The sequence below is a fragment of the Eucalyptus grandis genome, chromosome 5, assembly GCF_016545825.1.
Source record: "Eucalyptus grandis isolate ANBG69807.140 chromosome 5, ASM1654582v1, whole genome shotgun sequence".
Classification (NCBI taxonomy): Eukaryota; Viridiplantae; Streptophyta; class Magnoliopsida; order Myrtales; family Myrtaceae; genus Eucalyptus; species Eucalyptus grandis.
Window position 1 is genome coordinate 31,195,238 of NC_052616.1, and position 13,841 is coordinate 31,209,078.

Consider the following 13,841-nt stretch of genomic DNA (forward strand, 5'->3'; position numbering starts at 1 on the left):
ACTAATAAGATAATTAAAAGAAAAGAAACACGATTAAGTAAAAAGAGAAAAGACTAAAATGAAAAAAAAATTGGTTAATATTTATGTACATCCAAATGGTTAATAATTGTAAAAAAAAAAATTATTTTAAAAATATTATAAAAGGTTATGATGTCCACAACAAATCAAAGAAAAAATCAATTGGAATTCATGGTGATTTTAAAGTATTTTCTTTACCATATAAAAGTACATCGGGAGTATCCAATTTCTGTAATTTGACGTTCTTGTTGTTAAGGACTTTTCCTTTTTATTTAATTTATGTTTTTTTCCTTAAAATATATATTTTTACCAAAGTAACTATGTTTATTAATTTTGTTTGATATTATTGTTGATATTTTTTTTTTTATCGTGAGTAAGTAGTCTATTTACAATTTTTTTTTTTTGCATTTTCTTTCCTTTTTTCCCCTTTTCTTACACCAATTAAGGGTAAAAGAGAGTTTTCCTTAAGGAAATGAGAAGTATTACCCCTTGAAAGTCTTGTGCATTGCACATACTTCAAAAACCAATGGAGGACCAGCGACCACAAAAATGAAGTTTAGAGGATATTGTGTAATATTCAAAAGTTCGAAGACAAATGTGTACTACCCTAAAAATTCAAAGGGGTTTTACGTGTTTCCCCCTAAAATATGTTACGAAAGAAGGATAAACACAAAACTGATAAAATGGGAAATGGATAATTACATAATGATCTCTAAATTTTGACCAAGTGTGCAATGTTGTCCATAAACTTTTAATTTATTTAATATGATCCTTAAACTTTAACCCGATATACAATATCTTCTCTGAATTATTAATTTATTTGATATGATTTTTAAACTGTTGATAAATATTTAATCTAGTCTTTAAATTATATGAAAATATTCGATATTATTCAAGTTTGAGGACAACGCCGAACATTTTCATATAGTTTATGGATTAAATTAAACATCTATTAAAAGTTCAAGAACCACATTAAAGAAGTTAAAATTTTAGGGATGGCATTATATGTTGGACTAAAATTAGTGATCAAATTGAATCAATTAAAAGTTCAAGGACGACATTACATATTGGGCTAAAGCCTTTCCATACTTTAGGCAACAAACGGACACTATGTATGTGACTTGTGCATATAGAAGCTATTTTACACATTCCGATATACACATCGGTATCATTTGACTATTTGGTCATCTTTAAAATGTCATAGGGGATTTTTTTCAACAAATTTTTTTATGCAATTTTCTTGATCAATCAATTTTTAACATTAACTAACCATTTCACAATGCATGATGAGACCTCAATTTTTGCTATTTGACCTCTTTGTTATTGAGGCCTTTCCTTTTTAGGTGACCGTGTTTGTTTTTCTTAAAATATCTTACTAGCTCTATTAATCTATCCTCAATTTTGGGTAGTTTTATTTTTTTTTAATATTGTTATTGATATTTATTTTTTCTGATATTAATTTTTAGGTAATTTATTCTTCATCATTTTTAAAAAGAAATCCATTGTGAAAGAGAGATTTCTTTTAAGAATGAGATGAAAATAACCATTTATCTCTTAAAAGCCATGTGCATTTCACATGCTAATGGAAAATATAATTAGGGTTAACAATTGCAACAAGATAAAAAGTTCAAGGGGATGTGTAATAGTTGAAAGCTCAAAGGCAAATGTGTACTACCCAAAATTATTTCTGGCCGAAGAAAATTCTTCCAAGACTGTTAAAAATGAAAAAAAAAAATTACTTAAATGTTAGATAGTTATGAACTTTTCCGAGATAACTTAGATGTCATTAATTATATGATTTAAAAGACTTGGATGTTAAAATTTCCATTATATATAGTTTGGTAGGTCATGAGTAGCCAATGAAAGTTAAATTTCAAAGGCTACAAATGCAGAAAAAATAAATATGACAGAGGGAATCTATGATTAGAGACTGTTTTGGAGCATCTAATCATATTATCAAAATCAAGGCTCAGTTGGTTTTTCTAAAAATAAATGATTTGAAAAATATTTCCCTAAAAATGATATTTTATATCATTTACAAAAAGGATAAACAAAAGATACTTTTATTGTTCAGGAAAAAGTTTGCACATAAAATGTTGTTGACACTGAAAATATTTTTCATTAATTAATTATTTAAAGAGATGAAAGTGATCAATTTTAGGAAAATGATTTACAAATTATTCATTTTCTGTAACGGAACCCAAAGTTGCAATTACTTTGTTTTCAAGTCGAAAAATTTAAATAATCTTTTTAAATATTTTATACATATTTTTCCAACGATTTCACGCTAAACTGACAAGAAAACTTAAATTTTGTGGATGATTGTCGTGTTGTATTGATTCTAAACAATAATTATGAAAAAAAAAAAAACGAAAGAGCAATGGTCAGAACGTAATGCATCAAACGCATTTTTTGAGTTCGGTACAAAATATCTATCTGTAAGCAGGCGAAACTCGCACTAGTTTTAGGGTAACTTTAGCACGCCTTCATTAATAATTTGCATTGACGATTGTGGTGAGAAAGAGTTTGATAATGTTGGGATAACGACTATGATATCTTCCATATTTGACAAATAAATAATATAGAAAGGTCAACCAAAACAGATTTTCATCACAAAATTATATTACATGCTTTATAAATAAATGATTATAAAAAATAATTTTAATAATAGCAACTGTATATAGAAAAAGTCACCTATCTTTACAACATAAATTATAATAGAAGGGGAACAATATATCTTTAGAGGGCTATATTCAATGATCAACATTTTGCAATTGATGATTGAATTTGTGAAAGAGTTGAGTAAGATATTGATATGTAATTCTATGTAGTGATTATGGCTGTGATCGTCATGTCGATCGATTCTCATTATCACGTGGTGCATGAATTTGCTCTTCATAAGATCCACATGAAGTGCAGGTCCTGTGAGGAAATCGAATTGATCTGGATAGGAATATAACTTTATTTCTCTTTTAATCTCATTTAAAATTTTCTCAGCAGGTAAAATTGGCGCCTCCACATAATGAAACCAAAATAAAAAGAATACCATCAATATGAAAAGAATACAAGCAAAGCTAGCATACAATCATTTGGGTTCGAATCCTACTCACAGGTCCTCTAGCGATTAGAAATTGTTGAAGAAAGAACAAGATGTTTATAAGTGCCCTAGGTTTTAGACAAGGACTACAGCTTCTTCTTAGGCAACGCGAAAAGCCTTGTTGGTACTGATCTCAGCCTTTGGTTTTGGAGCAGTGACACCCTTCTGTCTGTGATTTGTTACCTTCATCTCAAAGCATTGGAGCAAGTTCTCTAATTCAGATATCTCCCCACAGATATCCATGGATGGCACACGTTGCCGGAAGCTGTTCACTAGATCAAGTCCGCTCGTGATCCCCATGCCTAATTCTTCCATTGTCATCCTCAATTCCCTATTTTCCTCCTGCGAGTCTCTAAACTTCCTCTTCAAAGACCTGTAGCCCTCGAGCGACTTGAGAAGCTGTTCCGAGAGTTCTTTGTTACGCTCTTGTAGCGTGACGTCCTTGTGAGCTTCTCCGCCATGCTTCTCCTTGTGCTCCGTGGCACAAGCCTTTACTTTAGCCAGCAACTTCTCGTTTTGTGCCGTGAGATCGTTGAGATCCTCCTCCATTCCATCCAACTCATGTACCTTTTTCGTGAGCTCTGCTGCCATTATCTCCTTTTCTTTTCCAAGGCTAGAACACATCATCTCAAGGCTCTTTTGAGCCGCCAAACTTGCGTTTAGGGCTTTCCTTATCTTTTCCTTCTCATCGACAACGATCTCCTCGGGCTTCTTGTCCTTCTTTCCACTTCTAGGCCTAAGTTCTGTGTGGCATCGCCTCAGCTCTGCTTCCCTTCTATTATCGCCGCACTGAGACTTTTGGACTCGAGTCCTGACATCGTCGAGGATGTTCATAATCCCAGCTAATCTTTGCTTCTTACGGTCATCGCCATTTTTGCTGCATGCTTCATTGTGATCTTGGACTAACTTTAGCAGCACCATTATAGTTGTGGCAACACCTGAAGAAAAGAAATTAGGAACATTAAATAGATTTCCTAAGAAAGAAGGACTAATTAGACAAATTCAATTGGAAATTTCTTTCTTCTTCTTACACAGATAATGAATTAAAATCTAATGAACATAATGGTGGTAGCACGACATATAACATTGACATCGATGGAGATTGGGCTCCAAAGAAAGCATCGAGCGACGCCGCTTATGCAGGTATGATTTCATCACCTTCTAGCATGTAATCTTCTCGCCTCTTGACATTACCGGTTGAAGGAGGAAGTAAGTCTGGCGATGAACAGGCGTGAGCCTGGTTCGCATCTGCCATCAAACCTCTAATTCCGGGAGTGATGTTTCAGAGATATGGAAGAGAAAAGCTAGAAGGATTGAAGAGGACGATGACAGACAGACAGAAAAGGAGAGAGATTTTTGGTTTTCACTCTCCTCTGAATCTCTCGTCCTATTCCATGTCTTGTTTCTACGTCTTCTAAGCAGTTTTTCTTGATTTCCTTTTTTCCTTATAAACCAACATTAGCGGTCATCGTGGTCGGCAAATAACGGTTGCAGTTTGACTTCTTATTGGCCTTCCATTTGGGTTGACTTCTAATTTGCGTCTTCAAAGCAGTTTTTCTTGATTTCCTTTTTTTCCTTATAAACCAACATTCACGGTCATCGCTTGTGTGGTTCTTATAAATCCCCAGCAATTTTCGTTAAAACAGATATTTAAACAATGATGATGATGATGATGATGATGATGATGATGATGATGATGATAAGCAAAAAGAAAAACTTTCAGAGAGTGTTTGATCATGTCGTGAATGTCCGACATGTTGGATAAAGTTCGAACCAAGGGGCAAAATCTTTGACATACTCGATTTACAGTTTTTTCAATATTTGCTATTTGTCACGCATAATGAAGAACACAACATAAGAAATCAATACAACAAAGTGAAATAATAAAAGCAATTTGTTTTTATATGAATGATATTGTTAACGTAATTTTAGTTCGTGATTATGAATTTATGTTATGAAGTTTCCATATTTTCTAAGGCACCAAAATTGTATTTTTGTATTAGTATTTCACTTAAAAATAAATTACTTTCTTTGGAGAAACAGAATTCATATTTTAAGTACAAAGTATTTTCTGCCTACTCATTTATGAAAAAAAAAAAATCGTTAAAAGACTCTTTTCTTAGACATGTTTATGAAAAGAAATTTATGGTTGTCGAAAATGAAATTTATTACCCAATTATTGGAGAAAGTTGGTGGCTTTTTATATTTATATAAAAGTTCGTGCGAGAATTGACATCCGAGCTTTGGAACCTGGAATTTACAAGTTCCCACCGATCTGGTTCTTAAATTTCAAGTTCCACCCTAAAACCATGTTCATGGCACAATGTCTTTTCTAAATTATTAGTTTTTTCAACGTGATTCACAAACTTTTAATTTATGGTTTAAGACAATATTGGACATTTTCATCTAAGTTAGGGGCTAGATTGATAGTAAATTAGGCTAAAATGCCAAGACCACCTTAAAAAGTTCGCAAACATCATTGCATATTATATCAAAATTTAGGGACTATCATGTACGATTGTCCCTACCCATTAATCAGCGGTTGTGACTTGTGATGGATCGGTCGAGTGGTCATTAGATCGTGCAAGAAATTCCCGTGACAAAGAGTTTCCAACAGAACGGAAGATCCCGTGCGTGCCACGGGCCTTCAGCAAGTTGCTCGGTTTTGCGCCGATGCGACGAGCATCATCATCTCATGCGCTCCAAGCGTCCCTCGTGTTCGAGCCTCTCGTCTGCTGCATTCTCCACATCGCGGGCCTCACGTCCTCGCCCGACAACCAGGTCCTGCTGTTCCCCGACGACCCCCTCGCCGCCATGTTCGGAGGCTCCCGGACCTTCCATCGCCGACCAGTGCGTCGCGCTCTTCCAGTCCTGCGCCTCCTCCTCCATACGCGAGGTGAAGCAGATGCACGCGCTCTGCGTCCGACGCGGCGCCCCGCTCGCCGACCCGGACCTCGGGAAGCACCTCGTCCTCAGGATCGTGTGCGCCTCCGGGCCCATGGGGTATGCCCACCGGGTGTTTGATCAAATTCGGTGCCCCGGTATCTTCGCTTGGAACACCTTGATCAGGGGCTTCGCCGAGAGCGAGGATCCGAGGCCGGCGACCCGGTTGTACCGCAGGTTGCGGGCGTCTGGGGTCGAACCGGACACGCACACTTACCCGTTTCTTCTGAAAGCCATTGCTAAGTCAACGGACTTGAAGGAAGGTGAGCAGGTGCATTCTGGTTGTATAAGAAATGGGTTCGAGTCGTTGATCTACGTCCAGAACACTTTGGTCCATATGTATGCTTCGTGTGGTGACGCTGAGAGCGCGCACAAGATGTTTGTATTAATGCCTGAAAGAGACCTTGTGGCTTGGAATACTGTGATTAAAGGGTTTGCGCTAAATGGGAGACCTAATGAGGCTTTGACACTTTTCAGAGACATGGAATTGGGGTTCGTTGAGCCAGATGGGTTTACCATGGTCGGCTTGATCACTGCTTGTGCGGAGCTTGGTGCTTTGGCATTGGGCCGGAGGATACATGTGTATTTGACAAAGGTGGGTCTGACTGAGAATATGCATGTTAATAACACCCTTTTGGACCTATATGCAAAGTGTGGCAGCATAAAGGAGGCCCAAAGATTGTTCAATGAGATGTATGAGAAGAATGTGGTATCATGGACGTGTTTAATTGTTGGATTGGCAGTTAATGGATTTGGAAAAGAAGCACTTGAGCTTTTCAGCGAACTAGAAAGAGAGGGATTGGTTCCGACAGAGATTACTTTCGTCGGAGTCTTGTATGCTTGTAGCCACTGTGGGTTGGTTGACAAGGGTTTTGAGTACTTCCGGCGGATGAAAGAGGAATTCCATATTGTGCCTAGGATTGAACACTATGGTTGCATGGTTGATTTATTGGGTCGAGCAGGTTTGGTTGAGCGAGCACGCAGATTCATACAGGATATGGAGTTGCGACCCAATGCAGTAATTTGGAGGATCTTATTGGCAGCATGCACAATACACGGGAATTTGGCTTTGGCAGAGGCTGCAAGAGCTGAAATCTTGCAGTTAGAACCCAAACACAGTGGGGACTATGTGCTGCTCTCAAATCTCTATGCTTTGGAGCGCCGTTGGTCGGATGTGCAAAAAGTGAGGAAGGAAATGTCCAATGAAGGAGTCAGGAAAGCTCCTGGGCACAGCCTTGTCGAGTTGGGCAATAATGTTCATGAATTTACTATGGGTGATAAATCTCATCCTCAGAGTGAGGCAATATATTTGAAGCTAGCGGAGATCACAAAGTTGTTAAAATTGGAAGGTTATGTCCCTCACACCACAAACGTGTTCGCAGATATAGAGGAGGAGGAAAAGGAGAACGCTTTGTCTTACCACAGTGAGAAGATCGCTGTGGCATTCATGCTCATCAACACTGGACCAGGGACTCCTATTAGGGTTGTGAAGAATTTGAGGATATGTGCTGATTGTCATTTGGCAATCAAACTGATTTCGAAGATTTATGATAGGGAGATTGTTGTGAGGGATCGTAGTCGATTTCATCATTTTAGGGGTGGGGCTTGTTCTTGTAAGGAATATTGGTAATTTTTGGAATCATCATTTGGATAAGTAACAAAACTTATTTGCTCAACACTTGATGAACTAAATGGGATGCACAGAAAGCAAGTTGCAGTTAGCTTGATCTTATCTTCCTTTTTACTCACTTAAATGCAACGCAGCAGCAAATGTGAGAAAAATATGGTGCACGGCTTCTGTAGTACCTGCAGGATTAAAATTATATATTGATGCTCGACCCAGCAATAAACATTCCATGATTGAGGTTTTGATTAGTGAATGTACAACTAAAATATTCACACTCCTTTCTGTCCTAGTCCAATCTATACCTTTGGCTCGAGCAATTTTTCTCTAAATATTTTCTTTCATCGGTTCATTTTGTTGGTCATTCATAAGACTTATAACTCTTTCTATTTAATGGAAATAGAGTGGTTTATGTTTGTTCATATTTCTCGTTTGATATTGGAGCTACAGATGTCGTGTTTTTTCACGTGGTCGTTGCTTAGTCTTGGAGTTGTTAACGATTTAAATTTAGAACGGAAATGGTATTTGAAGTCTTCTTAGATATTTTTGTGTTTGATAAGAAGGCCATAACTTTTCTGAAATAGCGAGGTTAGTGGATAATTATTTCCCCTGTCAAGTACAAATGACTAAGTTGCAATATGGAATAATGGGACATGAGCATTTTTCTCACTTCTTCGCATGCTTCATCGACGCTAGCACAGAGTTTGCATGTTCTTGCACCACCTTTTCTGCCATGACTATGTGCGTCTCTCTCACCAGCGCACCCCCGATGCAGGGCCGTATAACATAGATGCCTCCGACCACAGCATGAGTCATGAAGGCTTGACCCGAAGTATTAATAGCTTGAAGCAACCGTGCATTGATCCTGTTCACCTCTTCTGCTTTCCATGCTTCACCGTGTCCGTTTTCAAGTGCATGACCATTTGTCATGTCATCGAATACTGCAGAAGGGCGAATCCTGAAACAGATCATTGCGAAAGATCTTGGGAAAGCAATTTCAGATCGGCCATCTTCCTCCACGAGCTCCCTGAAAAGCTTTGCCAACCCACAGTGGTTCCTTATGTGCTTGCTCAGGTTGTGTTCTCCATGTGTTCTCAGTACAAGCCACAACTTCACTGCTCTGAGCCTCCTGCTGAGAGAAAGTTGCCAATCGCTGTAGTCCACCACTTGTTTTGAATCGGTTGCCTCTTTCTTGAGGTACTCTGGATCTTTTGATAAGGACTTTACTGGGCACTTGGGTCTTTTAGCCAGAGACAGGAACAATCAGGAGGGGTCAATAACTACTTGTGGTCATCGAAGCTAAATGAGTCTGCAAACTCAACCCCATTGATGAATTTCCTGTACTCTGGGCATATGCAAAATGCCCCTGCGTAGGCAGCATCTAGATGAACCCACATGCCGAATTCGTCAGTGATTTTGCACAGAGGTGTCAACAGATCCACTGCTGTGATCGAAATTGTCCCAACTGGGGCGCACAAGTATAATGGAATTAGTCCCGCTTCAATATCTGAATAGATTGCGTCCCTTAATGCGTCTGGAGACAGATCAAATGATGTCGACCTTGTCGTCTTTATGGGCCGGAAGTTCTGAGGGTCAATTCCCACGATCTGAGCTGCTTTCTGGAATGAGCAATGTGTTTGGTCGGATCCATAGATGACGAGCTTTGTGATAGAATCATGTCCTAGTCGTCTTAGGATCTTATCTCTTGCAGTAGCCAGGATGCAAATAATGGCCTAGCAAGTATTTCCTTTAATGACTCCACTACCATGTCCCGAGAAAAGGAATGGTGTAGGCAAATTGACCAATTTGCCAAGCCAGTCCATGACAAGGTTTTCGAGCTCAGTCACGGCGGGGGATGAGAACCAGTTGAATCCTGCCACATTAAACCTGGTGCAAAGCATCTCGCCGAGCATCCCAGGGATGCCAAAGCTGCTTGGGAAGTAGGCAAAGAAGTTGGGACTTTGCCAATGAGTTAAACCTGGCACAATGTATCTATACAATAAAGAATGGTTTCCGTGGATTCGTGATCGGATTTCAGGAGGCATTTGGAAAGATATCCAGGTTCGACTTGGCTAACCACTGGGTACTTCTCGATTTTTTTGTGGTAGTCAGCTAGGAAATCTATGGTCATGTGTCCTTGACGCCTGAACTCATCAGGATCGAGTGGATTCATGATCCTGTTGCTGTTTTCAGGGGAGATGCTCATGACATTCGGGTTGAAGGCTTCCTATATATGAATGGAGCAATGAAAGGGACGGTTGCCGACTCTTTTATGAGCTAATCGTAGAAGTTGATAGATTTGCCCATGTTCTATTATAGGACCACGGGTTGCCATCTTCTTGATGGGGCCCCATTAATTTGTATGACAACAGAATTAACACTCGACATTTCTTTCACATGATTTTAGTTTAGAAGTATTCTGTAAAACTTGAAGTCATTTGCATATTCACTTACTTGAACAGCGGGAAAAATGCACCGTGAGTCTTAATCCTTATACATGGAATATGGAATGGTCTCAAACTTTTCAATTGGTTCGATTAATTCATAAACCTTCAATAAACAGGTAATTAAGTCTTAAAGCTTATGGTGGAAAGTGCACTTAAGGATGTGAGGTAGGAGAATTTTAAGTTGGCGATGGGAAATGACGGTTTATCAAAAGGACTTGATTGCATAGGATATATTTACTAGAAGTCTTAAACTTGTTACGAAAATGTAATTAAGTCCTAAAATTTACAAAAAGTGTAATCAAATTCTAAAATTTATCAAATTGGTGCAATCAAGTCTTAAAGTTAATACCGTCAATCTGACTAATGGAAAATGCTAACGGGGCATTTTTAAATTAATTTTTATTTTCCACATGGCATTTTTATTCAATTTTAAAAAAGTAGATTTAAAAATTAAAAAGGAAAAGTTGAAATTTATTTAAAAAAGAACTGTAAAAAAGAAGAAGAAAATGGCAAGGTTGCTTATGGATGCTTCCACCACTGCCACCCATCATCGGAGGGGCCAGCTACCCTCGCTAGGCTTAGGTAGGGGCGCCTAGATTTGGGCGCACCGGCCTTCACGGGGGGCATTGACCATTGCCCACCCCGAGCGACGCCTCATCGGCAAACTTGATATATCTGTAATAATTTAATGATATTCCTATGATAAATTTGAGTTTTTTTTTTTTGTGAGATTAACCTTATGGATTTTCATGCAAACTTGTTACATCACCATAATATGTCACCATGTGTCATCCACATCAACAAATTTAACTATAAAATTTGATGGAAGTTAATAAAGTATAAATTTGTCATAAATATATTAATTTAGGATTTTTAAAAATTAGTTTGGAGTAAATTTATCACGAGTGTACTAGTTTGGGATTTTGATTATAAAAAAATTAGTTTGTGGTAAATTTATCACAAGTATACAAATTTGGAGTTTTTCAGGGTATTAGAAAAATCTATTTGTCAAAATTTACTTCATTTATTTTTGAAGTACAACAAAATATATATGATTTTTCAATCATGATAGTCATGACTTATTATACATTTTTATCATACTTATGAGTGAAATATACACAATCACGTAATAGAATCTTCTTAAAATCCTTTTCTTTCTTCTATGATGGGTAATAAAATTTTATTATATTTGTTTTTTTGTAATAGAATTTTCAATCACGATAGCCGTGACTTCTCGTTTCTTACTTCAACGTCTCCGACTAGGATTCTATAACAGTTTCTTCCTAATTGCTGAGAAAATTCGGACCAAGAAATTTTAACCCATCTGTGCTAATGATTATTTCTCACAAGCGGAGAAGTGCGGACGTGGCGACTCGTCCGTGAACTCACCGCCGAAAGAGCTCAATTGTTTTTCAATGATAATGATATTTATACAAAGGTTTGCAGATTCCAGGCCTAAAACATGCTGGCTCAGAAGAAAAAAGTTGCTGAGCGGACCGCAGCAATGAGAAAAGGGTGAATCACCTGGAGAAGTAAGCAAATCCTTTTCGGAATCAGGATTGGCACGGACAATTACTGTTATGTTAGATAATAATCATTACTCTCACAGAATTATGATGCCATGCAAAGAATGCAGGCAATTTAATAAGCATTCAATGTACTCTTCAAATTGCTTTGCTAGATGCACAGCTAAAGGTCCTTTATAATGAGTGGGCGTGTTGATCCTTAGCAAGATCTTAAAATGTTACGCTTATCGGAGACAACCCAAGCATAAAATGGGGTAATGTCAAACTGCCGGGGGACAAATTGGTAAAACCAAGAAATCCCCCGGGCCTGATCCCCGCGATGAGGTCGCTGGGTGAAACATCCCAAACGCCTTACAGGGAAATGAAGGCAGCTAAGGTCCTTTATAATGAGTGGGCGTGCATGCACATGTTAAATGTCTTCTGTTCAAGCTTCAAGGCGATAGCATGCAGTGAGCTTTATTGGTCATCTCATCTGACAACATAGAAGATCCGATGAGTGTTTATCATTTATATGTTAAATATGGGCTATCTTGTTTTCTTTATCAATTTGCTAAAATCATTTATTTAAGAAGTATGACAAAATATTTGGTCATAATGGATGTCCAAAATTGTACTCATAATTATTGTGTTTACTGGACATTCTATTGCACTTGTTAAATTATAAGCAGTTATATTACATAACCCTTTATGGGTAATTTTATTATAATATATATATATATATATATATGTAGGGAATGTGATATATATTTTATATTGTGACGAAAGATATCTTGTATTGATCTCTTATTTATATTTATTTGTCAAATATGAAGTATACAACCCTACATTGTTGATTCTTTCAAAACTCCTTAATAAAAATTATATTTAACCATATAATATATGCGTATTTCAAAATGGAATATACATACTTATTTTCAAACGTATATTATTTTTAAACAATCATTCCTATATTGATCAGTGACTTATTTCCAAAACATGCATAAGACTTAGAGAAGCAGAGTTAAAAATTTGCAAAAATGACCTTAAAAGCTAATATGCTGAATAAAAGTCGTACATGAACTTTTTTTTTTTTATCTCTATTATATAAATTATATCTTTTTATACATATTTTTTAACGCTTTTTTTTTTTTTATATCTTTTATCATTCTTTTTTTCTTTATATATTATATATTTTTGTAAAATGAACAAATATTTAAAACAATGACAAAATTCATGTGTCAACAATCATCTCCATCAACTGCCAAGATTTCATCTCCCTGGCATGAAGAGAAAAGCCAGAGAAAGACTCACGCCGTGCTTTCAATTGTATACATATGCAAGATCATCATTAGGAACGAGACTATCATGAGACCGAGTTAGGCAAAATTGATAAACATGAAACATATTTTCAAGGCTACATACTTCAGAATATGAGAAGCCTTGAACAGCCAATGCTACAAGAGAATTAATAAAAGCACTTTAAACATGCCAATCATATGCATGTTCGAATATCTTCTAGTTGAAAGTGAAACTGGTAAAGAAGGAGCTCATAAAAAGTGCTATAACGTATATATATATCTTCTCCAGGAACATCTCCATCGAGAAATCATCCTCTGCCTTCTGCCTATAGCATGATAGAAGGACATGGAATTCTTTATTGAAAGGCTTGCTTAGATTAAACAGGGTCCTTCAAGGAAACACTACTCATACGATAGGATGAATTGTACATTAAATCATCAAAGAATGCACAACAAACTACATTGCAATGTTATGCTAGAACCAGTCAAGGATAGAGCAGTTCTTAAAATATGGAACATCAACACAATTGCTGGCTTTAATTGTTCTTTGCCAGTTGATGTACATGGTGGAGCAGAACTTAAATTCCTTAAATAAATGGTGGAGATTAAACTTTATGTCAAGTGCATCAGCTACTGAATTAAGCTTCTCCAATGGCATACTAAAATCCTGAAAATATGAACTCAACCAAAACAGAACTGTCGGAGAAGCATTCTGGAAACAACGAAGTCTCCTTCCTGTCAGAATCCTGTAGCTTTGACAATACTTTTACTTCGCATCTGAAGTCGCTCACCGATTCATCACCATGATTGGCAGCATTTTCATTTGTGTGCCCTGTGTCCTCTGTCGACTCTGTAAATTTCAGCTTCTTTTGTGATCCAGACAGGTCAGACAGAGACAGTGCTTTTACA

At 37.1% G+C, this 13,841-nt stretch overlaps 2 protein-coding genes and 1 pseudogene across 2 annotated transcripts; 1 reads left to right on the top strand and 2 right to left on the bottom strand.

Annotated features, from left to right (window-relative positions):
- Nucleotides 1-3,214: 3,214 nt before the first annotated feature.
- Nucleotides 3,215-4,370, bottom strand: LOC104446766. Its single transcript, XM_010060575.2, has 2 exons — nt 4,274-4,370; nt 3,215-4,053 (listed from the first exon to the last, which is right to left on the bottom strand). The coding sequence occupies exons 1-2, from the start codon at nt 4,368-4,370 to the stop codon at nt 3,215-3,217; spliced, it is 936 nt and encodes a 311-aa protein (XP_010058877.1).
- Nucleotides 4,371-5,680: 1,310 nt separating this feature from the next.
- Nucleotides 5,681-7,779, top strand: LOC104444872 (pentatricopeptide repeat-containing protein At4g21065). Its single transcript, XM_010058645.3, has one exon. The coding sequence runs from the start codon at nt 5,811-5,813 to the stop codon at nt 7,686-7,688; it is 1,878 nt and encodes a 625-aa protein (XP_010056947.2). The 5' UTR covers nt 5,681-5,810; the 3' UTR covers nt 7,689-7,779.
- Nucleotides 7,780-8,348: 569 nt separating this feature from the next.
- Nucleotides 8,349-9,855, bottom strand: LOC104446765 (annotated as a pseudogene).
- Between the last annotated feature and the right edge of the window lie 3,986 nt (nt 9,856-13,841).